Below are 23,496 nucleotides of genomic sequence, written 5' to 3'. Positions count from 1 at the left end.
TCCTCGTACTCACAGGGTTCTTGACTTCTGATGTCTTCCTCTCTTCTCCCCCACCCCTAAACCATCTTTAGTTCCTGGATATTTATTGCTTTTTTCTCTATACTATCTATATTGTTGGATTTCATTTCTAAATATGCTATCTTCACGCGGAAAAAAGAATGCGGACTCGTTCAACATCCCTTGGCGCTTTGCTGTTTCGCCGACCTATAACAAACAAACTAACCCCGATGGCCTCATCTGCTTCGGAATGGCAGAACATGTACACCAGTCCCAGTATCTATCACTTAAATAAAATATTAACTTCTAACAATCAATCTAGGGCCCAGTCCGGACTGATATCGCGGAGTACATAAACAATAAGGTCAAGAGTGCCCTCCCCTCCCAACTAGATTCCAAGCTAACATCCCCCAGGTCAAATTCACGACCAACTCGGTCTGTTATGGCTCATGGGCAACCGAGCACCCGCTCCCGGCTGCTGCCGCGGCCCATCTAAACAGGTACTTTAACCCTCTCACGCCGGTAGAGCCTGAGATGGTTGTCAAAGTGAACGGATGCTCGGCGGCCGGGAACATGCTTGCCTATGCGCTTGCTGAGCCCGGCGATGGTGTCCTGGTGAGCAGGCCTGTGTATGGGCGGTTTGAGCTCGACTATGGAGTTCAGGGTGGCGTTGAGATTGTGTACGCGGATACAGATCCCTACGAGGCGTTCTCGCTGGCTTGCATTGAGAAGTATGAGAAAGCCCTACAAGATGCACAAGCAAGAGGTGTGAAGATTAGGGCTTTGGTTTTGGTTAATCCGCATAATCCTGTTGGTGAGTTGATTTAACGAACTGCCCTTCTGGCTCTGGGTTGTTTTTGCGTATTGATGGGATTACTATAGGCCGCTGCTACCCGACAGAAACGCTCATAGAGATTCTGAAGTTCTGCAACAAGCACCAAATTCATCTTATCAGTGACGAGATCTATGCGCTGTGTGTTTTTGACTCTGGACACCCATATGCGCCGCTGTTTATGTCTGTTCTTTCTCTCGCTACGCCGGAGTTGATTGACCCGAATCTTGTGCATGTCTTGTATGGGTTCAGCAAGGTCAGTCTATGCCCTCAATGAAAACCCATGCATAAAAAATTAATAAATAAATTTAGGACTTCGCCTCAGGGGGTCTGCATATCGGCTTCATAGTCTCTCGTAACGTCGAGCTCCGTCGATCCTGCTCAGCAATGCTGTACGTTTTGAACTTCTCAAGTCCAGCTGTAACTTCCAAAGAGCTAACTAAACATGAAAATAAAGGAGATTCCACAGCATATCCTCGGCGGCCGAGACAATAGGAGCTACAATTCTGCAAGACGAAGAATTCGTATCCAAGTTCACTGAGAAATCCCTTCGAGATCTAGCTTTCTCATATGGAATAACCACGTCAGTTCTCGACGAAGAGGGCATCAATTACGTTAAAGGAGGGTAAGCGGAAGCACCCCATTCAGCGTCGATGCAACTAAAACTAATGATAATTCTGTAGAAATGCCGGGTTCTTCGTTTACGTAGATCTCTCGCCATACTTACCAAAAGATGATTCGTTGTCGGGCCAGGAACGGGAATTCGCACTCGCTCAGAGGCTCCTCGATAATGGGCTATTCTTGCACCCAGGTGAGGAGCATTGCAAGGACCTGGGCTGGTTTAGGCTTGTCTACTCCCATGACGAGGATTTTCTGCGGGAGGGTTTGAGGAGGTACGTATCCTTATCCCATTTTTTAACACTACAGTTCGAACTAATTGTTTCGGATAGACTTGTCAAGACCGTGAAATCTCTCTAAGGGGGTTTTTATTGGGGCGGCAATCACCATATCATTGACATAAGGCGTCAAGGCCATAGAATAGGTATCATCAATTCAAAATAATCATTATATATACCAATCCAACATCATATCGTAACATATCGAAATCAAATCGAACCCCATAGTCAGAGTTCAATAACTTCATTTCCACTGCCCCGCATTCTCAACACCCTTTCCAACCTTCTTCATCCCATCTTCTAGTCCGGTCCCCGCACTCCCCAGCGCATCGCCCACAGGCTTCCCCGTGCTCCCAGTGGCGCTAGTAACGGTATCGCCAATGCCGCGGGTTGCAGTGCCGGCAACGCCACCGACTGTCTTCGAGACGCCGCCGACGGTATTTCCGAGCGTGGATGTGAGGAATTTGGCGGCACCGGTGACGCCCTTATCGGAGGAGTCGGAGGGCATTTTGTTGTGTATTTGTTGTGGGGTATTTGAGGAGGAATCGGTTGGTTTGTGGTGGAAGACGGATGGACCGTTTATTTATTTGTTTGTTTAGCTGGTAAATGGGAGGTTTTAGATAATATTGGATATAAGGAGAGAGGTAGACAAAGGGTGGAACGAAAATGGAGAAGTGACGATGTTGCTGCGTGTCCAGTCTTATACTTCGTCGGTGGTGCCTGCCTCTGACGTCATTCCCTCAATGATGATCCCAGAGCACAAGCATTGGATCGCCATTTTCTGGCGTCTGGTTCCAATCCTGAATGAGCCACCGTCTGATTCATGGAGTACAATATATATCGAGGCTTAGTATAGCAATGAGGTCATTCCACATGGCTTATGCATAGGTTCCGTGGTTGATAGGTTGAGTTTGGCAGGTGCAGTCGTCTACCCGACTACATACTACCGGAGTACTACTTCTAACTACTATCGCAGGCACCAAGCTACCGTAGCTAATCTTCTTCATTTTTAGAGGGAATCGATAAGTTACCACTTACAAAGTGTACGTATGGCCGCCAACCATGCGGACCAGTGGTGCTTTCTTACATACCAGGGGGGGCAGGTAGTTTTACCTAGGTAGGTAGAGAGTAAATAGTAGGCAGACAACCCGGACCGTATCATGAACGTATTTTGTATTGCTTTAAGAAATCAGTATGTATGTCTAGATTTATACATCTAGCTTTACTCCACGTTGACGAAGCTAAACGTCGGCTGACCAGGAACGGCATTCTCAGCTTGCAGGCCCTCTCTCTTCTCACCAGAGCCGACAACCTCACCGGTCTTGCCACCCTCATCAACAGCAACAACCTCAATCTCCTTCGCGCCCGTCGTCTTCTTCAAGTTCACGGTCATCTCCTTCAGCACCTGGAACTCATCGAACGGCAGTTTTCGGTCAAAGACAGTCTCAGGAGCCTCCTTGGTCGTGACCAGACGCTTCTTGAGGTTCTGAACGAATGGCATAGCCTTCTTCATTTCACCAAACTTGCCGACCTTGGCGTTAAGGTCTTTGTCGTTGATCGAGATGCTTACGGCGTCAAAAGCTTCACGGACGAGGTCAATGTACTTTTCTTGCCAGGAGGGGAACTTCTTGGCTGCGAAGATCGTGATCTTCTTGGGCTTTCGTGGGTCGAAGTTTGCGCTCTTGCCCTTGGCGAGCTTGCGAACGAAGTTGGCCTCTGAAGAGAGGATGTTGGAGGATGTTGAGCGGACGTAGTTGGTTGCTGCGGAGAGCTCGGGTGAGGGTTCAGGGACTTCGGGGAAGACGGCGCGGTGGATGGTGTCGCCCTAAGCGATGTTAGAAATTGAAATTTAATTGGATGGTACAGGGTTTAGGATGCGCATACCTTCTTCAATATTTCGAGCCAGATGTACTCAGACCAATGGGGTGCGATTGGCGACATCATGAGAGCCTGGAGCTCGATATAGCGCAGGACGACATCGCGGTGCATGCCTATGCCGGCAGATGTGGCGGCCTCACGGTAGGCGTCACGGGCACCGACCAAATCGTACAGACTGGACTTCAAGGCGAGCTTGAAGTTGGTGCTAGGTTCAAGTTAGCAAGCGATGTTCTTTGATATACAGATATAGACTCACTCTTGGTAGTTCTTCTTGGCTTCGCGAACCAGGGTGTTGAGTTCGTTGTCGAAAACCCTGTCCCAGAAGTGGTCGGCGGGTCCAGTTCGGAGGCTGTCATCCTTGACGACTTCCTCAATCCACTCCTTGAGTGTGAAGAGACGCAGGATGTTACTGTTGGCAACGCTCTCCTCGAAGTTGGCATCTTCAATACCGTCACCCGCGTCTGCGAATGCAATACGAGTAGCATCGGCACCGAACTTGTCGACCGAGTCTTTAAGGGTTAGGAAGTTTCCGGTGCTCTTGCTCATCTTGTCACCGTTCAGGAGCAAGTGTCCGTTAGCACGGACACCACGAGGCCAGTACTGTGGAGGGAAGAGAGCAACGTGGATGTAGAGGAAGAAAGTCAAGTGGTTTTGAATCAGATCCTTTCCAGATACACGGACATCCATAGGGTACCAGTATTCGAATTCTCTTCGCAGAGATAGAAGAGCGTCCTTGGTCAATCCGCTCTTGTTGATGAGCTCGTCGCTGATCTCGCGTCGGCAGAAGACGTAGTCCCAGACCTCGTCGATCATCTGCTCGGGGTTGATATTGAGAGTACCGGTGGTCTTACCATACCGGTCACCGTGCAAAAGGTGTGCGATGGTGTAGTAGGCCATGTAGACCGTACTGTCACTCAAACTCTCAACGAGGAATTGCTGATCCCAGGGAAGTTTTGAGCCTAGGCCATATGTTCTAGCGCAGGCCCAGCGGTTGAGCCATGAAAGGTTCTTCTCGAAGCCGTTCTTCGTCTCGTTTGCATATGTGTTGAGTGTGTTGACAACGTGGCCAAGGGTGTCTTGTTGCCACTGCGCATCATTCTCACCGTAGTTCAAGAACCATTGCCCAAGGTAGGCAACGACACAGTCGTCTCCACTTCGGCTGACAACCTTGCCCATGGGGTCGGCGAAGGGGAAAGCATCACCACTATCGTAAAGAGACTTGCGGATCTTGTCCTTGGCAGCGCTCACGGGCTCACCCTTATATTCTCCAACAATCATAGTTCCCTTGTAGAAGGCTTCACCATAGGCCAACTCCTTAGCCTGTGCGAGCTGGTTGACATCTTTGGGGGAGTTGATCTTGAGTTTCTTTACCAAGGCAGGCGCGGTGAGGTTGCCGTAAGTGGGTGTCTCAATGAGAGGGAAAATTTCTAATTCAGCCCACTCCTTCTGAATGCCATAGTACTCGGACTTCTTTGCAAGGTCGACCAAAGTTGCGTAGTCGTCGGGGCTGTCCGATGGTACGCAAGTGACAACACCAGTACCCTTAGTAGCTGAAACACCATCCATAGGCAAAATACGGACACCTTCCTTGTGGAACGACAGAGGGGCATCCACGAGAGTGCCGACAAATGCGGATCCCGGAGCCGTAAGAACGGTGGGCAACTCATCCTGGGTCTTAGGAAAGTGTTCGCTATCGAAAAAGGTTCCCTGGAAAGCCATGTTCCAAGCACCCCGTTTGGTGCAGATATAGTACTCCTTCTCTTTAACCTTGAATATTCCATATTCGATCTTAGGTCCAAGGAAGCAGCAGTTTTGACCATACATGGTCTCTGGACGTAAGGTAGCGGGGGTGAAGTAAACACTGGCATCGTCCTCAATTTTACCCTTCACGAGCTCCGCGATTTCGGGTGCCCACTCCTTCACCTTCAGCTTCATAGCGGTGTACTCCTGAGGACCAATACCCTCACCCTCGGTTCGGTCGTGGTCCATGCATGGCTGGCCGTCTTTCGGAGAATAAACAGTGTATCGGTTACCGTACTGAATCTTGCCGAGTTCGTACAGGCGGTTCATCTGCCAGCGCACAAACGCATCGTAGTAGGGGTTTGCGTCGGTGGTGACCATTTGTCGGCGCCAATCGATACCAGCGCCGAGACTGTCGAGATCACGGATGGCGAGGGGTGGGAAGTGCTGGAGCCAGTACGAGGCATCCGCGAACTTGTGGATCTCCTCAATGGGAATTCCAATGGCCAGCATAATCTGGAATTGGTACTTCATCTTCACGGTTTTGGCAGCAGCCTTGCTCTTCTTTCCAGAGAATTTCTCTTGCTGCTCGCCCTTGACCTCTTGGGTAGGAGCAGCGACAGCCTCAGCCACCTCGTCTTCATCCTTGTAGCCTTCAAAGTTCTTTCCAAACTTCTGGACCTCATCGCGGAGCTTGTCTGCACAAGCCTTTATGGGCATACCAGTGCAGTGGAATCCGAGAGGGAAGAGGGCTCTCTTTCCCTCCATGCGGGCTGTGGCGGCCATGAACTCCACTTTACTCGCTGTGAAACTGTGTCCTGCGTGAAGAGTACCGTTCATGTAGGGATACGCCATGGTACCAAAGAACTTGGGGTATTTCTCGCGGAGCTCTTCGGGGGACATGCTACCGGCAGGGACTTCGGACAGGGTAGGGGCGTCGACCTCGAAAACTTTGTTCTCCTTCCATTGTGCCTGGTATTTCTTCTCGATAGCGACTAGGGTATCACGTTTCTCGGTCTGTGTTTATGAACATATATTAGCCCAGTCATTCAATTTTTTTTGAGATTTTGGTCCCATTGACCGATGGAGGGGCAAGTGAGTATGAACATTTTCAAGTTTGAGAGTGTTCTTGGAGCTGTTGCCCGGATCGAGCGCAGCTGCGGAAGCAGCAGCGGCTGCCATGGCTCTCTGTGAAGTCCGCTTTTGCAAACTGTATAGAATGAGCCCAAGCGCGTGGGATAAAGTAGAAATGAGTCAGGGAATGGCTTTCAAGACCGCGGGGCTCGGGCCTGATCAAAAAGCCCGCAAGAAAAGATTATGTGGGACGCGGTGTCATTTACCGCCTTCTGTTCCTGGAACAGCGGCTTCTCGTCACGTGCGCGTATCGGAATGGTTTCTTTTCCCCGACAATCTTTTGGCGACGAAGCTGTCAGGCCAACGATTGTATCCCGCCCAACCTGATCACTCTTTCTTTCTCACGCAGACTACCGCATATCTGCGTGCCTCTCCGTCACCATGGTTAATTTATTCAAGCGGATGCGGAAGCTGAATACTGTACGTCCTCCACCCTATACAAATGCCTCAATCAATTCTAACATTCTCATTTACAGAGGGTAATTCTGCCCCGATCTCAATATCCAATCTATCCCAGTCTCTCCTAGATCAACGAAGAATCGACTCTTGGGCTCATTGTCATGCGAAACGCGATCCGCTAACTGCAATTGATAACAGATCCTCAATATTCGCGTTGGAACGGGCGCCGCAGTCCTCCCCTCAGCAGCTACCGCAACCCCGGAATTCCCAGCCATTACACGCCTACACCTCACATATGCCACGAAGATCTATGGTGGACACCAGGGTGCACGACATTTCTGGCGGAATTGTCTCACTCGCCTCAAGTATCATAACCCGGCTATCCCGATCACGGTGAAACAAACTGCGGATCAGGAAGGACCCGCCTCTTTGACGGTATATTTCGCAGAGAAACTCAGCAATGCTGCTTCGCTAAGCGCAAGCGCGGCCAAGGACCAGCATGCTCCCGAACCGTCTGGGACGGAACAGGCGGCCGTTGTGGATGTCAGGAACCTGAGCTACACTGATATCTGGAACAAACTTAAGAATATGACCGGGGCGCAAGAGGTTACCGCCACTGAGGAGGAGAAAGCCGAGATGCAGAAACTCGGGCAGATCGCACAACAATCAGTCCAGGACCGCGCACGAGTGGCTGGTATTCGACAGGCCAAGTTGGATCACGAGCGAATGTTACAAGCAGCGAGGGGAGAAGTTGAGAAATTGAAACAATTATAGATACGTTCTCTGGGAGATGGCATTGGACTCTGGGAAACAAGGTCTGTCATTGTAGCATAGCATTTTTTTTTTCGATGTATTTCATGTACTTTTACTCTTTTATGGATGGATAGCCACTTGATATATTAAACTATTATCATACCTTCTGATTCCGTCAAGCATATTTCAAACGGCAACATATCGTGGTCCAGCCTTCTATCGAAGGTATAGTATACCTACAGTAATGACCAGGTTTGGGTTTGTGAACGGACGCTTAGATGGCGCCAGCAGCGGTGTGTCTGAATCAATTGACATCTAGCTTGCTATACTCTGTATTCATTACAGGGCAAATAAAATACCAACTCTGGTCACTGTGCCATCATGAAAGATTCACTAAGAAGGCAGCTAAAAAAATCAGGACTTTAAAAAAAAAACTGGACACTCGGGGAATCGGACCCCGGACCTCTCCAATGCAAATGGAGCGTTATACCACTAAACCAAGCGCCCTCAGTTTGCTTATTAAGACGCTATGGCTTTCTGTTCAGTATTGATTTAACTAAATGAACCTGAAACGCTAGCGGCTCCGCAATAATAGCGGCAAAGGGGAAGGCAGCAAAAAAAAAAAAAAACAGGGACCAAAAAATGTGAAAAATGGACACTCGGGGAATCGAACCCCGGACCTCTCCAATGCAAATGGAGCGTTATACCACTAAACCAAGCGCCCTCAGTTGCTTAATCACCTCCTCTGTTTTACAATAAGTCCGGGAGGATAGTATACCAAAACTTGCACTGCTAATTTGCCTGGCTCGACTTGCATAGATTAGCCGGGACTTTACGGAGTACATGATGTCCCCCGTTTGATGAATGGAATAGAGACATATTCTCTCAACAATAAAAACGCAAATATGAAAAATACTCTCTCATAAAAAATTTGCCTCACAAGATTCTGTGGTTCGGATTGCATATTTTCATAGCTACGATGCTAATACAGACAAAATGGTTTGGGGGAAAAAAAAATGTCAAAAAAGCTGTGGACACACCGGGAATCGGACCCGGGACCTCTCCAATGCGAATGGAGCGTTATACCCCTAAACCATGCGCCCTTGATTGCTTATTCATTTTCCTCTTTCACACTATCAGCCAGCGTCAAAATTGAAGCACATGTCTCCACACTTTCTACATATATATATGTAGTTTATTAAAATATTCGATCTTGTTCTCATTCGTGTATCTCATATCAAACCTGATATTATGCGTCTCGTTTCAATGGATACCTACAGCATCCGAACCATTGCCATCAGTAAACCCAATTGTAGTTCAAATTGGGCCCTATAATTCTTTTCGACTTGTGAAATTTCATATAAACGACTGTGCACCGGAAGTCTTTTAAGACACGCAAACGGTAAACTCAGCGGCTGGGCGGTTGAAGAGAAGCTCTATGGTCCAGTGGACACTTCATAAATGACAGCAATATTCACGCTCGTTACAGCTATAATTTCCGCTATTCGGAGGAATTTCCCCTTTTCCATAGCACAGAGCCATGTTGTACGGGCTAGGGGCTAGATGACAAACCATCTATAGTACCATCGAGCTCCCCCATCTACCCTCCCTACTAGCGTCAATCGGACGTATCTACAATTGAGATAGGATAAGAAAGCAAGTCACATCAATGGTAATAATAATATTCGTATAAGAAAACATATAAAAGCAGCCATGCGCATTAGGCACAAAGTAGGACAAATCACGGAACTAGCTCAGCCATCACATGAATGCAATATAAGGACATCAGGAAGTCTTTATCTTTCCCTTTTCTTCATCCCAAATGAGAACCAGGGGTGCTTCAGGACCTGCTCAGCTGTTGGACGCTCACTGGGATCATACCTGAGCATCTTTGAGAGCAAGTCTACAAGCAGGTACTCTTCCACCCCAGAAACCTTTCCATGACAGAGTTTCCCATCGGACCGCCTAAGAAAATGTCTAACTTCACTGAAGTCAAGGGTCCATTGAAGGGGGCTGAGGTTTTTGACTGGCGAGCCAAGCTTATGTTCATTGCTGCTGCCATCATTGACGGGTTTGCCTTTGTCATTGTCATCCCCACCACTCCCAGATGTGAGAAAGTCCTCCTTCATACAAAAGACACAGTCATGCTCGTCGCTGTCGTCGCTGTCGCTCTCTTCTAAGAGAATCTTGTCGAAGAAGAAGTTTGTGCGGGCCGAAGTCTGAGAGATGTTAGTTCATGGTGTGGGCGAGGGAAACATGTGTACACTTACCCCTGTGGCAAATGCCATGCCGGTGAAGGGCAGCCATTGCTTCTATAGCCTGGTATGCCAGCTTTCGCAGAAACTTGACCGGGTCGCCTTTGAAATTTCTGTTGATCTCAAGTAGCTGGGGCCCTGCAGCTGGGTAAACAAGGCATTGATGTGTCCCATTTGGTCCCTGGATTTCGAACTGCGATATATAATTGTCCAATCGTTGTCGCCGAAAGATAATCAACTAACTACATCAAACGGAACAAACTGCACACAAATATCATGGCCAACAGGAACGAAGAGAAAGACTGCGATACGACCAGGGGATATGCCAGCACTGTCAGATTACTTAAGGAAGCCATACAGATTCCTTGGGACCCGAAGAAGAAAAGGCAGAAGTTCATCTATCGGCAAACTGGAACAGGAACTCAGAATGACCCGTTGGTAGGTTGAGCTTCGGTAAATCGTCTATACCACTGCTCTAACGCACCCTGGCTCTGTCCCATATATATACCGGCCCTGTCCGCCCCCAAATAATGAAGATGGCATTGCAGGTCATGAAAATGTATGTCGTGAAGCCGCCAGCCGAGAAGGGTACCGCGCGATATGGATTAGGTATGACACATCTTTTTCATTTATCTGCAACCAATACTAACGCGTGGCTTGAGCGTATCATAAGGCATAGATGGCAGAACAGCCACCCAAGAATTACGGTGTATGTTAGGGACCATGCAGAGGATTATGACAAGGAGGCTTTCTCAGGAGAGGGCCACATCTGCTGCAGCGTCTCCGACACCGACGTGCCCCGCGAATTGCTCGACCGTGGTACTCAAATATGGGACAAAAAGGACCTTCGTAAAGAGACGTACAAGAAGGGCTTTATTAAGAAGGGCAAAGCAATTAAAATGTGTTAGTCTGTGAGGGCATTGTTCAAAGCTTGCTCAGAAAAGGGCTGTGTTATTGCGGTACTTGGGATATCTTTTTTCTTCTCTTTTGTGGTTTAATTCTAGTTTATTTGTTTGCCTTTGAACGTCTTAGGTTTTTGTTTTAAGCTTCAATATAGAAAGCATGGCATTTTTATTCTTTTCTTATACCCCGACAAGCAAATATCCTGCAGGGACATGTATTTGTCGCTTTTGAGAGGGTTGGGCTGAACTTGCTATTATTGGGGCCACCAAATCCCTCACCCGCAGAGAGACCTATACAGCTGTGGCCCGCTCAAAAGATGCTCGGGTGGCAAGGCCCAGTAGTATCGAATAGGTAAATTTGCAGATTTCGCTGGTAGACCTGCGGCAAACAAGGAAGTGTGAAACTGAAACGAGGAAGACAAATATATAGCTACATACAAGAAGATGCAATGCTAATAGTATAAACCACATATATCACAATCAACGAAGAAGACCCTAGTTTGCCTAGACTAATCGCTGTCGGTCAAGATCTTCCCAACCATCCGCTCTCATTATCCCAATGACCCTGTAACCAAACTCCAGAAATAAATGCGGCGCGTTTAAGCATGGTCCGGCGTATAATTGGTCTCACCCAGCATTGTTTGTCCCGGGACCGACGGTGTTGCTGTTTGGGTTTGACTAGGGCCCGATAAGCTCGGCTGTGCCCGTGCAGCAACAGCCGCTTGAAGTCTCTGGTCCAACGCCTTCAGCGCCACGGCTCGCCGCCGCTCCGCCTCCTCACGCTTAGCCATACTTCGTCCACCTCGGTTGCTGAGGAGGCTGGGAAGGCCTGCCTCTCCCCGAGCAAGAGCTTGCTGGTTTCCGGACGCAATTTCCTCCTCAGAGAATGGAGTGCACACTTTCAACGAGACGAGGGTGGAGTAGACGACATCAGATACAACGCCAATTGGTGGCTGCATGACGTCGGGGAAGAAGCATTTGAAGGCAAACGTCTCGCTCGCATCGCCCTTGATCCCCAGTCCGTCGGTCGACGTTCCGGTGAGATCTGGCTGCCGCTTGAAGAATCGAAGATAAGTCCAGCTCGTAATCAGACCGAACCATGCAAGAGTGGCCGCAACATGTGTCCCCAGGAGCACCCCACCGAGCGTGTTCAGTAGCAGGAAGACGGCGGGGAAGTGCTTCACCCTCATCTTTACGAGACCCTTGAAGATAGTCACCGTATGCTCGGGGACGAGTTGTTTGAATGCGACGAGGAAAGAGGCTTGGATCGAGATACCGCCGCAGATTTGTGTGACACTGAATGAGGGCGAGTCAGCAGGAGGTGTGCATGAAGTGGTACATTCCTGGCCAGAGAACAAGGCGTACCCGCTACTCGAACCGCTTCTGATCGCAGCCCATATAATGTAGAGTGGCACGATCACCACATTGGGTACAACGGCGATGGTAACAATGAACTTGGTGAACTCTCGCGAACCCCACCCTCGCTCCAGGTATTTTCCTCCGTAGAAGAGAGTGGCCACGTTCAGCAGGACGGTGAAGATGTTCTGCTCCACAAATGTTGCCGTGAGGAGGGTCCAAGGATAAAAGATGAACTGCGACGGGACGAGCGTTAGGTAGGGAATCGGAGGGGAGATGACGGGCGTGCCCGGGGTTGTGTCAAGCTGGCGCCATCGGGCGATATTGTATAGGAAGGAGAGGGTGATAAGACTGATGAGGCAGGCACGAGTCGCCGGAGGGATATTGATTCTAGGCGCCATGGTCGGAAGAAGCTTTGCGGCTGCTCCAGAACGCAGACCGCAGGCTGTTGTGAAGCCCAAAAGTTGTCGAGTGTTCGGCCAAGGAGGCGGAGGCGGAGGCTGGCAGGAAGCGGCCGACTGGGCGCTCAAGGCTGTTGGTTCCCACAGGGCACAGCAGATCCCGAGTCAATGCGCTCGGTAAGAAGTGGTGTGTGGAGAGACAAAGTTCCTCGGCCTTGTGCAGAAATATAATTTTGATACTATTATTTTAATTCTTTAGGAATATTATCGCGTTGTCCAGGACCTTCGGGATACCGAATAATGACATTCATGAGTACCGATTAGTCATACATACCTGTGGAATAATTAGTATGCCTCAGGCAGTTATAGGCTCCTTGGCACGTGAGCAAATTTTAAGTTGGTGTTGGTGGCTTTACCCTTCACTTCAGTATACCCTCCGCTGTCAGCACTGGAGAATGTTGGAATAAATAGCACGAGAACACATAAATTCTTTCAGGTTATACTTATAACCTCGATACCTAAGTGGTCCGCTGGAATTGCTGCAAAGTGAATCTGGCGGCAGCGACAACACTAACTGCGTCCAGGCATTGCACTGGGCGATCTCTGGCAGTCCGGCTGCAGGCCAACCGTGGGTCAGACGCCACAAGGAGTCAAGTCCAAAAGCGCCAGTCCACTTTTTTGAGGTTCCAACCTTCAATCCGCATCCCAGAGCCGCCTGGAGAAATCGAGAATTCCCAGCCGAGTCTGCGAGCCCGCGAGTCTGGCGTTCATTCGTCCCGTGGTTCCATCCCCGACCAGTCCATCGTGTCTCATCTCGCATCACATCCTTCTGGCATTCTTCTCTGTCTCTTTCCTCCATCGCGAACTGCCAGAACACTGCGTCCCCCGTCTCCGGTATTCTGCACTTGTCTTGCGGGTCTGCTCCCAGTCCCGACACACGTTGCTGTCCCGTCCCGTCGGCCTCCCTTTGCCTGTTCCTTCTAGGCTTCTACGCCTTCTCGTTGCCGTTCAGGGTGCATAACATGTCCTAACGCTGCGAAGCCCTTCTTTTGATCACCTGTCTAAAGCCTGCTTCCCAAACGACATCCCCACTTTGCTTAGTCCTGAGCTATCATCGGCTATCCCCAGACCTTGCCGCGCTTCTCCCTTCAATTCATATTTCTTCGTCTGTGTCTTCAACTTGCCCTCCCAGCTCTTTCCCATCTCCCCTCCAGTCTTTTTCCCCTTTCCCGATCCGCCCGTTCTCGATCTTCGGCCTCAACTCGCCTCCACCAGGTTCCGCCAGCAAACTTTTCCCCCTTTGGATTCAATCCCTCTGCAGATCTATCTGCCTTTCACCTACGCTTCAGCTGCCTACCTAAATTCCCCCTTCTGGGATGCTCGTCCACCATTGCTTTTCTAGCTGTCATATGTAACAAGCAATGGCAAACCCAGCTCTTACATCGCACCACGTTAATTACCTGATATGGAGGTGCGTTCCCTTTGCCTTGAAATGGCTCTCCCACATTCTCCCACTCATTTGCGATTAATACTGACTGGTGCTTAGGTACCTTCAAGAATCAGGTTCGTAAACCTCTTCTTTCCCCCCCATCCTCCACCACTCATCAATTTTTGCGAGGAGAAAAAAAAAAAAAAAAAAAAAAAAAATCAAACCTCGCCTGTCATTTTCATCTGATGTAATTGTCTACGGCTAACTTTTGTTGCCAGGTCATGGCGAAGCTGCTGTGACACTTCAACGCGCTTGGAATCGTGATCCGCAGACTTTACCTTTTGCTCCCTATATTCGGACTCACGCGCTAGTGTCCCTCGTCCAGAAGGGCCTCCAATACCACGAACTTGAACAGTCACTCGACAAGGCATGTTCCTCGATTTATTTCATCTTTAAAAAATTTTTTTAATCCGCAAGATCATATCTAATTTTACTCCAACAGGAGGGGAATACTGTCCCTTATGAGCCTTCAGATTTCTTTTTTGGGCCGAAGCCATTTGACCCAGAGCAGCAATCGCAAGGTCTAAGCGAGACAAGCGTTCGCGCAGACCAACTGCCAGTCTCGCCGACAGGCAAGGCTGTGCAAGATGGGGTCGTGATTAATGGTCACTCGACGGTCGAAATTGCCGCGCCGCAGAATGTCCAGACATCGCGCAAAGACGATCGCGCGGAGGCTAATGGAGACGAGGCCCCTATGGATGTAGATTCTACGAATGGCATCCCGGCTGAGACCAAACCAGATATTACGGAATCACCATCGCGAGGAGAGACAGCGACGTTGGATGGCGACGGGGATGTGAACATGGGGATCCGACCGGCTTTGCAAGACCAGGAACCAACCGCCGCACCGACTTTTACCCTGACGACTGGACAAAGTGTTGGCGTCCAGATCACCCCCGCCAAGGCCGCCGACCTCAGCCCCGACACCGCCATCATCGATGTGGCTGGTGAAGACCACGTGACCACAACCCTTTGGCGACCACAAGACCCTACAGTTGTTGTTGCGGCTGGTGACACCTTCTGCAGCCTATACAAATTATCGTCGACCGCTGAACTGGTTCAGGAGAAACTAGTTGAAAATAAAGGCGATAATGTGTTGGTTTCAGCGGTAGCTTGGGATCCTCTAGGCCAGAAATTGGCTGTTGCTACTTACAATGACATGCGAGGCTCCATCACCATGTACGACGTGGCCGGAAACGCTGTGGACCTATTGCCGGAAGTCCCACGAATGATATCCGGTCTAAAATGGGCGGAGAGTGGCTCTCAGTTGATTGTTGTTGCGTCGGATAGCAAAATGTCAGAGCTGGTTCTCTGGGACGACTCATTACGACCGGAAGAATTTCCTCCTCCTCAAATAGTCGACGACTCAGTCTTTGACGTCAGTTGGCTAGGTCGCACCCAGGCTTTTGCCTGCGGTGGCATGTCAGTCTACCAATGCGACATCGATTCAAGCATTCACCTCTCAAAGACCTTCTCTGGCGGCGACCCCGAGCAGCCATGGACCTTCATTCGCTGCGCAAACCCCGGTCCATCACCCGTGGCCGTGGTAGCGTCTTCTTCTAGTGCTTCACTCTGGGTTCCGACTCACGATATTCGCCTAGACGACGCTCACGATGGTCATATCACCGCCATCCAGCTTAAACCCAACCCATCCGAGCAGCCAGACCAACCATTAATACTTGCGTCGTCCTCCACAGACGATACAGTAAAACTGTGGCACATTGACCTTGAATCCCGAAACTTCGAATGCATACACCGCTTGTCACTCGGTCAGTCATTGCCCGTTTTAGCTGGCTGCTTCTCGCCTGATGGATATGCTGTTGCTGCTGCCAGTAAAGATCGCTTTGCCATCTGGAATGCGCAGCGCGGAGGCCCTGCGATGGCTACGTGGAAGTCTTCAAGTGCAGAACACAAGGATTCGAAGGAAGAGGAGACTCCGACCGTTAATGGACACAACGGAACGTTAGAAGATGTGCAGGACCGTTCGCTAACATGGGATACTGATGGGAAGAAGTTGGCATTTGGGTTTGGTAACCAGGTGTGTATCGCTAACTTCGTGCTAAGTTTAAACTGCAAAACTAATCGCGTCCCTATAGTTGGCAATCATCAACCTGCAACGGTGACGCTACATCACTGTCAGTGATGGTACCTACGAATTAATGCCAGTAACTAAAGAAGGCCGAGCCGGGGACGACCAGCTCTCGATCCTTCAGTACCATCCATTCTACGGCGCCACAGCCATTCGAGATAAAACACTTATTGCTGAGCAAATTAGGCAATACAAACAATTCCTTGGCATGAGTCCCAGGTGCCCACTCAACCTTTAAGACGGGAAGACCGTGTCACTGCACAAGCCGTCGATATCTCCCGCCACCGTCGGTAGAAGCGCACTATCCTAGGTTAGGGTTGTGTTAGCGAAGGAATATTGCCAAAAAACCTTCTGGATTGGAGGATCTCGTCACATCCTCTTAATCATCACTATGATTACAATTACACGTTGATATATGCTTCGGTTAGACTATACAAAACGGCGCAGAGTACTTGGAATTTGGCGAAAGGCGCGGTTACGGATAGCATATGGCCATGGGTGGATACGTTGACTCTTTGTTTTGTTTCTATTCTATGTCGCTGTAGTTTTCTATACCTTGGTGATACGAGCAAATGATATAAAAAGATTAATATTACATCGGACACTTGTCATTTGTCCCTACCATCTGGATCACATTTAGAATCAATGAAAGTTGAAGCTTTGATGATTAGTCGATATCTGGGGGTGCTCTATGTTGGCTTCGATGCTTGCTCTCCCTCCTGGACCTGCGAGCTTTATCTCGATTGCGGAATTCTTCCTCAACGTCAGTCCACCCTCGCATCCAAGCTGTGATGCCTTCAAAAAGTGTATCAGCGTCAAAGCCACCGGAATTTTTAGCTTTCTTCTTCCACCATCCTCTCCCGCCGGACCCAGGTGCTTCCGTTGATTTCTTTTGAAGTGCCAGCTGATATTCTTCCTGCCATCCATCGACCCAAGCCTCCAACCCACGTACAGTACCTTGAAGCGCTTCCCGCTCCGCCAAGTCTTCCTGCATGTCCGCTCGTCTATGGACGATGATACGTCAGTTAGTTAGTCCGAATATCAGTCATGCAACGAACATAGCCACATACAGTTCTTCAATCTCAGCTCCTAATTCAGCAATCAGCCGTTGCAGCCCCATTCGCTCGCTATCATATAGTGAATATATGTAGAGCGTCTCTTCGCGGCGCTTCACGAATTCTTTGCCGAGCATCTTCACTTGGTCATTGATAGCTGCTAGGTCATGGCGCATTCGCGCCGGTCGACTCGCCGAAACCGCATCCAAGGAACGTGAACGAGAATGAGGGCTTGAGGGAGAGATGGGCGGTGTTCTCGGGCCTTCAAGTTTCCTTGGCGGCTTAGAAAAGTTAATGGCAGGTTCAGGACGGGGTTGCGGAGGGCGGCATAGCGCGATCTCTCTCGTGAGATTTGAACGCGGATCTAGTAGTGATTCCAGTGTGTCGAGGCATTGGTTTACCGTCCTGGAATCAAGGGTTGAAGGATGCCTTTGGTACTCATGGAGGGTTGATAGGTGCGCGAGCCGGGTGAGACGGTTTGCGATGACCTCATTTGCATCTGGAGCGTTCTTTTCCTCAACTAGTAGTGTTTGGCCCAGTTCTGTGATGGAGTTCGAAGGCTCGTCTGGTGCAGGGATGGCATCCATTATTATTGGTAGCGCTCTTTGTATAGTCAGTGAGGGGCACCCTTGGACCAGAGGATGGTGATTATTTGAACTGGTACATAGGAAAGAATATGGAACATAAAAAAGTTTTATCGTAGACAGACGATCAATAGTGAGCCAAAGAATGAGTTCAGCCTTGACGTTGTTCAAGCGACAGTCACGAGATCTTTCAGCGGCTTGGAAGGCTCCTCCTGCCTTTCAGATTCCTGGTAGATTTTATCTTTAACTTTGACGGACTCGGAATGCAGAGAAATTCCTTGGCCTCTTGGATCTTCATCCGCCGAATCTTTACTAGCCCTGTCTTTAGTCCATTGTAGGCTATTTGCGATCGGCGGAGTTCGTCAAGCGGTCAATGGAGGGGAGATAACTAGGTATAGTAGAGGGGAATGTTAAGTGTAATCCAACAACTCTCATTTTGTTTATATCGCAATTTGAATTTGCTTCATATATTCACCTGTATATAGACAGCTGACATTGAATTTGGGCTGACAGTCGGAATTTGTTAGCTGGCGATCTGGCGGCGGTCAAGCCATTGCTTCTTGTCAAACCCTCCGCTTCTCCGCCAAATTTCGCCCTTCCAAATCCCCGCACAAGAACAAAGCAAGTCGTTTGTTTACACTCGTTGGCAGTGGAAACAGCAAGGATGGCGCCACCTGTAAGTATCTCCTTTTCAATCTTGGAATGATATTTGGGTTCCTTCGTGTCCATTACCGTTCTCCCTGTCCGAATTGCTGAGGCGTGTGCTGATACTACTTTGTGACTCAGATCACCATCGTGCCGTCCATTGAGACCGCCAGAGATGCGACCAACCAGTCAAGGAACTCGAAATTTCCTCCGAACCTTCTCCCGCTTACAGCGTCAATACCCGCAGACCTATTGACGCCCACACTTGCATACTTGAAACTCGCTGAAAAGTGAGTTGCCGCGCACCACTGCCCTGGATAGTGGCTGCATTGGAGGGAAGGGGCTAACCTGGGTGCGCTCGCAACAGTTCAAAATTATCATTCTTATACGAGAGTGCTGCAACAACCGAAACAATTGGAAGATATAGTTTTGTTGGTGCCGGTATGTGATGATGCGGACGTCGCTGATAGATTCTCGACTGGGCTAACCTTGCTGTTTCTTGATCCTATTAGACCCCCACTCAGTCCTCAAGACTGGCCCTGGACATGGCCCCGAATGCGATCCCCTTCCGATTCTGGAGGAGAAGCTCGCGAATTTCCGAGTTGCGACGGTGCCCGGATTGACACTCCCTCCACTCACCGGTGGTGCCATCGGTTACGTGGGGTATGATTGCGTGAAATACTTCGAGCCCAAGACTGCGCGGCCGCTCAAGGATATCCTCCGCATACCGGAGTCACTTTTTATGTTGTTCAATACCATTGTCGCCTTCGATCATTTCTTCCAAGTTGTCAAGGTGGTCACCTACATTCCGATTACAAACGACGACGCGGAACTCAACGCCAACTACAAAGAAGGTCAAACAGCGATCCAACGCATTATCGACACTCTTTTACGACCCGAGATCCCTCTTCCTCCCCAGGGACCGATAATTAAGGACCAGGAGTATACTTCCAACATCGGGCGTGAGGGGTATGAACGACACGTCACGAGGCTAAAGGAGCACATCGCCAAGGGCGACATATTCCAGACAGTACCGTCCCAACGCCTTTCTCGGCCGACCTCGCTTCACCCGTTCAACCTCTTCCGTCATCTCCGTACCGTCAACCCCTCTCCCTATCTCTTCTACATTGACTGCGAGGACTTCCAGCTAGTCGGTGCTAGTCCCGAGCTCCTGGCTAAGGAAGAAAAGGGTCGTATGATCACCCATCCCATTGCTGGGACAGTAAAACGCGGAAAGACCGCCGAGGAAGATGAAGCGCTTGCTGCAGAGCTACGGGGAAGCCTGAAAGACCGCGCAGAGCACGTTATGTTGGTGGATCTGGCGCGCAACGATGTGAACCGAATTTGTGACCCACTCACTACTCAAGTCGACCGTCTTATGGTTGTCGAGAAGTTTTCTCATGTCCAGCACCTTGTTTCACAAGTCTCTGGCGTTTTACGGCCGGGGAAGTCTCGATTTGACGCGTTCCGCTCAATTTTCCCTGCTGGCACAGTCTCGGGAGCACCGAAAGTGCGAGCTATGCAGCTTATTGCGGAGCTGGAGGGTGAGAAGCGTGGAGTCTATGCCGGCGCAGTTGGTTACTTTGGATACAACATCGCCACGGTCGATGGGTCCGACGAGCTTCCGGGAGCGATGGATACCTGTATTGCGTTGCGGACGATGCTTGTAAAAGACGGTGTGGCATACCTGCAAGCAGGTGGTGGCATTGTCTTTGACTCGGATCCATACGACGAATACGTGGAGACGCTGAACAAGTTGGGTGCAAACATTGCCTGCATCAAGGGAGCGGAGGAAAAGTATTTGAGCATGGAAGGAAACAACTAAAAAACTGCCCTTTTTTGATTATAGTTAATATTTCGGGTTCAATAGGCTGGATACGAATGATGGATCTATAGAATAAATGACTTGCTATGTTTATTTTGGTTATTTCCTTCGTCAGGGACGAGACTCTGTATAGCTTAGATAAAGACGTCATCGGACAGCAGTGCAGAGCACCGCCACAGCACAGACATGAACACCGACCAGATGTCACCGTCACCGTACGGGTATACTATACTCTCGGCATGACGAGTCGCAGAGAACCATAGGCCGTTGATTACTCGGCAGGAAGTGTTGCCCGTTAGGCATTAACATTCTGAACCCTGGAGTAGCTGGACCCCTCCCCTATTCTGCCATAATCGCTTGCAAGAATCCTTGCTCCGACCGTAGTTACTGATCGGATCAATTCCCGCCAGGTCTTTCCTGTAATTCTTTTTGTTGAGTCCGTAGTGGCGTTTCCCCCCTCTTGGTTGTGCGCTTTGTATGTGCTGGTAAATCGTGGGATAAAGTTGCGTCGTCAGCCTTGCGCCACAACCAACAACCAGCGTTCATTGAAGAATTCATCGTCCAACGTCCTTCTCGAATCTGTTCTCTTGACCCCCTCGCTTCTTGGGCGATCAGCTTCTGCATCCCAGCCAGATCCAACTCCGCCCTTCAGGATACCCCTCTTCGTCTTCGTCCTCCCCAAGGGGATACGGCCAGGCTATTCCGAACGCGGCTTACATACGCCACTAACAGAACTAGACTGAGACTCACGGCCAGACCACCATCATCTCTCTTCTCCCAACTCCCAACTCACTTTCATACTCGCGCCAAGGGGAGACGGACTGGCTCTGCTCCAATCGCACTACCTCACCGAATCCATTCGTTGTCTCGCCGGACGTTCTTTTCTACAGTTACCCTACCCTCGACGTCCACCCGACCAGCGTCACCAGCGTCACCGGCTTTCTGCGCCCCCTCCGTTTTCTGCGAACCTTACTTCTAAACGCCCTTCCCTCCCCCTCTTTCATATCACACCGTCACAATGTCGAAAGTCGTGCGCAGCGTGAAAAACGTTACAAAGGGCTATTCCGCAGTCCAAGTGAAAGTCCGAAATGGTATGTTCCTTGCTCATCCGGTGGCCCGATTCGGTCGGACCTTTCGACTGATCGCTGACCTTTGCGACTTCTGTAGCGACGAGTAACGACCATTGGGGCCCTACGGGGACCGATATGGCTGAGATTGCGTCAATGACGTTTGGCAGGTAGGCTTCTTTCATCCCTGAGGACGGCGATTTACCCGACACATTGCTAACTTTCACTACGTCACTAGTCCGACGGACTTCTACGAGATCATGGATATGTTAGACAAGCGACTTAATGACAAGGGCAAGAATTGGCGCCACGTTCTTAAGTCGTTGAAGGTTCTCGACTACTGTCTCCACGAAGGGTCCGAACTTGTTGTCACATGGGCTCGGAAGAACGTTTACATCATCAAGACCCTGCGCGAGTTCCAATATGTCGACGAAGAAAGCAGGGATGTTGGCCAGGATGGTGAGTTTTCTTTTCGTGAATTTATGTGTTTCTCATCTAATATACGATTGTCTCTGTAGTGCGTGTTGCTGCGAAAGAACTTACCGCCCTTATTCTGGACGAAGAACGACTGCGCAGTGAGCGATCCGACCGCAAATTGTGGAAATCCCGTGTGAGTGGACTCGATGATTTCCATGGCGGCCAAGGGAACGGAGTATCGCCACGTCGCCCAGAGCGTCGCCGGCGCCCGGGCAACGAGGACGACGATGCGGAATACCGCCTGGCAATCGAAGCAAGTAAACACGAAGCGGAAGAAGAGCGCCGACGACGAGCAAGGGCCAATGGGGAAGATAATGACGAGGACCTCGCCAAAGCGATCAAGCTGAGTAAAGAGGAAGAAGAGCTTCGCAGACGTGAGTTGGAGGAAAGTAACGCCCAGTCTCTATTTGATGACAGTACGCCTGCGGCGCAGCCTCAACCTACTGGTTACAACCAGGGATACCAGCAGCAGAGCGCGGTCGACTGGTTCGGCAACCCAATCAATCCCCAGCAGCCTTTGACGACGGGCTTCTTGAACAACCAATACGCAAACCCGACCGGATTTCAGGGACAGAACACTGGAATGCCGAACGGATATACCAACGGCTTCCAGGCACAGCCCACAGGTTACAACCAAAACCCGTATGCTCAGAACAATTTCTTGCAGCCGCAGGCTACCCTTCAGCCACAGCCCACCGGCTTCAGCACAAACAATCCTTACGGAACGGATGTGTTTTCTCAGCAGCCACAGCAGCAGCAGCAACCTCAACAAGATAACATGTTATCTCCTGGTTCCAACAACCCTTGGTCCAGCAACCAGCCGGATAACCTGAAACCCATGCCAACCGGCTCCAACAACCCATTCGCCCGTACCCAACAATCCCAGGCTCCTAGGCCCACAACGTCTGGCGCCCCATCTTTGAACACTTTGTCAGAGGATCGGGCGACGAACCAATTCTCTAATCAGTTCTCAAACCAATACTCGTCGCCGAACCCGATCGCGAACTACCAGGCTCCTCAGCCAACTCAGCAGCCGCAGCAGAACTTGGTACCACCTAAGCCTCAACCCCAGGCCCAGATGGATCCTCACGCTGCTCGCCTAAACGCGCTCTTGGCCACTGGAGATGGACAGGATACCTTCGGTAACACCGGAGACCTACGTATTCCCGCACAACACACTGCGCCCGGAACATTCGTCAATTCTGCAGGTCAAGGTTTGGACCGGTTAAGGGCCACTCAAACCGGAAATAACCCGTTCTTCGGCCAGCAGCAACAGCAACAGCAACAGTTTGTTCCCCAGCAGACTGGCTATCTCCAGCAGCCCAGTAACCCGTGGGGAGGACAGCAGCAGCCCCAACAGGGTGGTAGTTTGATAGATTTGTAAGGTGGTTGGCCATGAGACCCTTGTCTAGTTATTCCTTTTCTTTCCTGTCCTCTTCCTTCTCTCGTCCTCCGTACATTCGACTTTACGGTGTCCAGATACCACATTTCTTTTCTTTTCTTTTTCTTTTTCTCTTCCATATCAATCTCTCTCATTCACCATCCTTTTTTCCCTTGTTTCTCGTTTCATTGTTTCATTTACCATGATACTGGTTGGGCATGTCATATCTTACTCCTGCATTTCTCAGAAGCTTAGCAAATAGGGTCATCTTGTTTTTTTTTTCTCTACCTACCTACCTTATTCACTTATCTACTTTATGCCCAGTATCTCACTCATCCCTC

At 49.9% G+C, this 23,496-nt stretch overlaps 10 protein-coding genes and 3 non-coding genes across 13 annotated transcripts; 5 read left to right on the top strand and 8 right to left on the bottom strand.

Annotated features, from left to right (window-relative positions):
* Positions 1 to 133: 133 nt before the first annotated feature.
* On the top strand, positions 134 to 1,807 carry ASPVEDRAFT_53229 (uncharacterized protein; the record flags this gene model as incomplete). Its single annotated transcript, XM_040814762.1, has 8 exons — positions 134 to 259; positions 320 to 361; positions 412 to 811; positions 880 to 974; positions 1,142 to 1,221; positions 1,287 to 1,454; positions 1,513 to 1,722; positions 1,780 to 1,807. The coding sequence occupies 8 exons, from the start codon at positions 134 to 136 to the stop codon at positions 1,805 to 1,807; spliced, it is 1,149 nt and encodes a 382-aa protein (XP_040668336.1).
* On the bottom strand, positions 1,583 to 2,508 carry ASPVEDRAFT_42072 (uncharacterized protein). Its single transcript, XM_040812499.1, has 2 exons — positions 1,780 to 2,508; positions 1,583 to 1,722 (listed from the first exon to the last, which is right to left on the bottom strand). The coding sequence occupies exon 1, from the start codon at positions 2,231 to 2,233 to the stop codon at positions 1,970 to 1,972; it is 264 nt and encodes an 87-aa protein (XP_040668335.1). The 5' UTR covers positions 2,234 to 2,508; the 3' UTR covers positions 1,583 to 1,722; positions 1,780 to 1,969.
* A 439-nt stretch (positions 2,509 to 2,947) lies between these two features.
* ASPVEDRAFT_53227 (leucine--tRNA ligase CDC60) lies at positions 2,948 to 6,246 on the bottom strand (the record flags this gene model as incomplete). The annotated part of the gene is made up of 3 exons (XM_040814761.1): positions 2,948 to 3,550; positions 3,610 to 3,808; positions 3,860 to 6,246. The coding sequence occupies 3 exons, from the start codon at positions 6,244 to 6,246 to the stop codon at positions 2,948 to 2,950; spliced, it is 3,189 nt and encodes a 1,062-aa protein (XP_040668334.1).
* Positions 6,247 to 6,761: 515 nt separating this feature from the next.
* ASPVEDRAFT_683151 (mitochondrial 54S ribosomal protein mL61) lies at positions 6,762 to 7,779 on the top strand. Its single transcript, XM_040815980.1, has 3 exons — positions 6,762 to 6,897; positions 6,954 to 6,956; positions 7,075 to 7,779. The coding sequence occupies exons 1-3, from the start codon at positions 6,859 to 6,861 to the stop codon at positions 7,648 to 7,650; spliced, it is 618 nt and encodes a 205-aa protein (XP_040668333.1). The 5' UTR covers positions 6,762 to 6,858; the 3' UTR covers positions 7,651 to 7,779.
* A 285-nt stretch (positions 7,780 to 8,064) lies between these two features.
* On the bottom strand, positions 8,065 to 8,136 carry ASPVEDRAFT_t84. The gene has a single exon. It is a non-coding gene; the product is annotated as a tRNA-Ala (tRNA).
* Positions 8,137 to 8,281: 145 nt separating this feature from the next.
* Positions 8,282 to 8,353, bottom strand: ASPVEDRAFT_t83. Its single transcript has one exon. It is a non-coding gene; the product is annotated as a tRNA-Ala (tRNA).
* A 307-nt stretch (positions 8,354 to 8,660) lies between these two features.
* On the bottom strand, positions 8,661 to 8,732 carry ASPVEDRAFT_t82. Its single transcript has one exon. It is a non-coding gene; the product is annotated as a tRNA-Ala (tRNA).
* A 693-nt stretch (positions 8,733 to 9,425) lies between these two features.
* On the bottom strand, positions 9,426 to 9,917 carry ASPVEDRAFT_84062 (uncharacterized protein; the record flags this gene model as incomplete). The annotated part of the gene is made up of 2 exons (XM_040817490.1): positions 9,426 to 9,848; positions 9,900 to 9,917. The coding sequence occupies 2 exons, from the start codon at positions 9,915 to 9,917 to the stop codon at positions 9,426 to 9,428; spliced, it is 441 nt and encodes a 146-aa protein (XP_040668332.1).
* Positions 9,918 to 11,092: 1,175 nt separating this feature from the next.
* Positions 11,093 to 12,764, bottom strand: ASPVEDRAFT_681868 (rhomboid family protein). Its single transcript, XM_040815977.1, has one exon. It carries the CDS (start codon positions 12,541 to 12,543, stop codon positions 11,386 to 11,388), a length of 1,158 nt encoding a protein of 385 aa, XP_040668331.1. The 5' UTR covers positions 12,544 to 12,764; the 3' UTR covers positions 11,093 to 11,385.
* Positions 12,765 to 13,964: 1,200 nt separating this feature from the next.
* Positions 13,965 to 16,415, top strand: ASPVEDRAFT_53224 (WD40 repeat domain-containing protein; the record flags this gene model as incomplete). Its single annotated transcript, XM_040814760.1, has 5 exons — positions 13,965 to 14,014; positions 14,090 to 14,106; positions 14,251 to 14,351; positions 14,475 to 16,070; positions 16,308 to 16,415. The coding sequence occupies 5 exons, from the start codon at positions 13,965 to 13,967 to the stop codon at positions 16,413 to 16,415; spliced, it is 1,872 nt and encodes a 623-aa protein (XP_040668330.1).
* A 208-nt stretch (positions 16,416 to 16,623) lies between these two features.
* Positions 16,624 to 18,159, bottom strand: ASPVEDRAFT_42065 (uncharacterized protein). Its single transcript, XM_040812498.1, has 2 exons — positions 17,192 to 18,159; positions 16,624 to 17,125 (listed from the first exon to the last, which is right to left on the bottom strand). Exons 1-2 carry the CDS (start codon positions 17,761 to 17,763, stop codon positions 16,789 to 16,791), a joined length of 909 nt encoding a protein of 302 aa, XP_040668329.1. The 5' UTR covers positions 17,764 to 18,159; the 3' UTR covers positions 16,624 to 16,788.
* Positions 18,160 to 18,287: 128 nt separating this feature from the next.
* Positions 18,288 to 20,436, top strand: trpE (anthranilate synthase TRP2). The gene is made up of 4 exons (XM_040812497.1): positions 18,288 to 18,436; positions 18,547 to 18,695; positions 18,773 to 18,846; positions 18,918 to 20,436. Exons 1-4 carry the CDS (start codon positions 18,425 to 18,427, stop codon positions 20,228 to 20,230), a joined length of 1,548 nt encoding a protein of 515 aa, XP_040668328.1. The 5' UTR covers positions 18,288 to 18,424; the 3' UTR covers positions 20,231 to 20,436.
* An 812-nt stretch (positions 20,437 to 21,248) lies between these two features.
* On the top strand, positions 21,249 to 23,158 carry ASPVEDRAFT_133159 (epsin; the record flags this gene model as incomplete). The annotated part of the gene is made up of 4 exons (XM_040806998.1): positions 21,249 to 21,321; positions 21,398 to 21,467; positions 21,536 to 21,756; positions 21,816 to 23,158. The coding sequence occupies 4 exons, from the start codon at positions 21,249 to 21,251 to the stop codon at positions 23,156 to 23,158; spliced, it is 1,707 nt and encodes a 568-aa protein (XP_040668327.1).
* Between the last annotated feature and the right edge of the window lie 338 nt (positions 23,159 to 23,496).

The sequence above is a fragment of the Aspergillus versicolor genome (genome assembly GCF_001890125.1).
Source record: "Aspergillus versicolor CBS 583.65 unplaced genomic scaffold ASPVEscaffold_5, whole genome shotgun sequence".
Classification (NCBI taxonomy): Eukaryota; Fungi; Ascomycota; class Eurotiomycetes; order Eurotiales; family Aspergillaceae; genus Aspergillus; species Aspergillus versicolor.
Note: the sequence above shows the minus strand (reverse complement) of the source record. Positions and strands in the feature narration are given on the sequence as shown.

What these genes read in the sequence shown, in the direction of transcription:
- ASPVEDRAFT_42072 (XM_040812499.1), bottom strand. Translation starts at nt 2,233, where the DNA reads ATGCCCTCCGACTCCTCCGATAAGGGCGTCACCGGTGCCGCCAAATTC.
- ASPVEDRAFT_683151 (XM_040815980.1), top strand. Translation starts at nt 6,859, where the DNA reads ATGGTTAATTTATTCAAGCGGATGCGGAAGCTGAATACT.
- ASPVEDRAFT_681868 (XM_040815977.1), bottom strand. Translation starts at nt 12,543, where the DNA reads ATGGCGCCTAGAATCAATATCCCTCCGGCGACTCGTGCCTGCCTCATC.
- ASPVEDRAFT_42065 (XM_040812498.1), bottom strand. Translation starts at nt 17,763, where the DNA reads ATGGATGCCATCCCTGCACCAGACGAGCCTTCGAACTCCATCACAGAA. An exon ending in GGAGCTGAGATTGAAGAACT is followed by an intron (nt 17,126 to 17,191) that starts GTATGTGGCTAT and finishes CATCGTCCATAG; the next exon opens with ACGAGCGGACATGCAGGAAG.
- trpE (XM_040812497.1), top strand. An exon ending in TACTTGAAACTCGCTGAAAA is followed by an intron (nt 18,696 to 18,772) that starts GTGAGTTGCCGC and finishes CGCTCGCAACAG; the next exon opens with TTCAAAATTATCATTCTTAT. An exon ending in ATATAGTTTTGTTGGTGCCG is followed by an intron (nt 18,847 to 18,917) that starts GTATGTGATGAT and finishes TGATCCTATTAG; the next exon opens with ACCCCCACTCAGTCCTCAAG.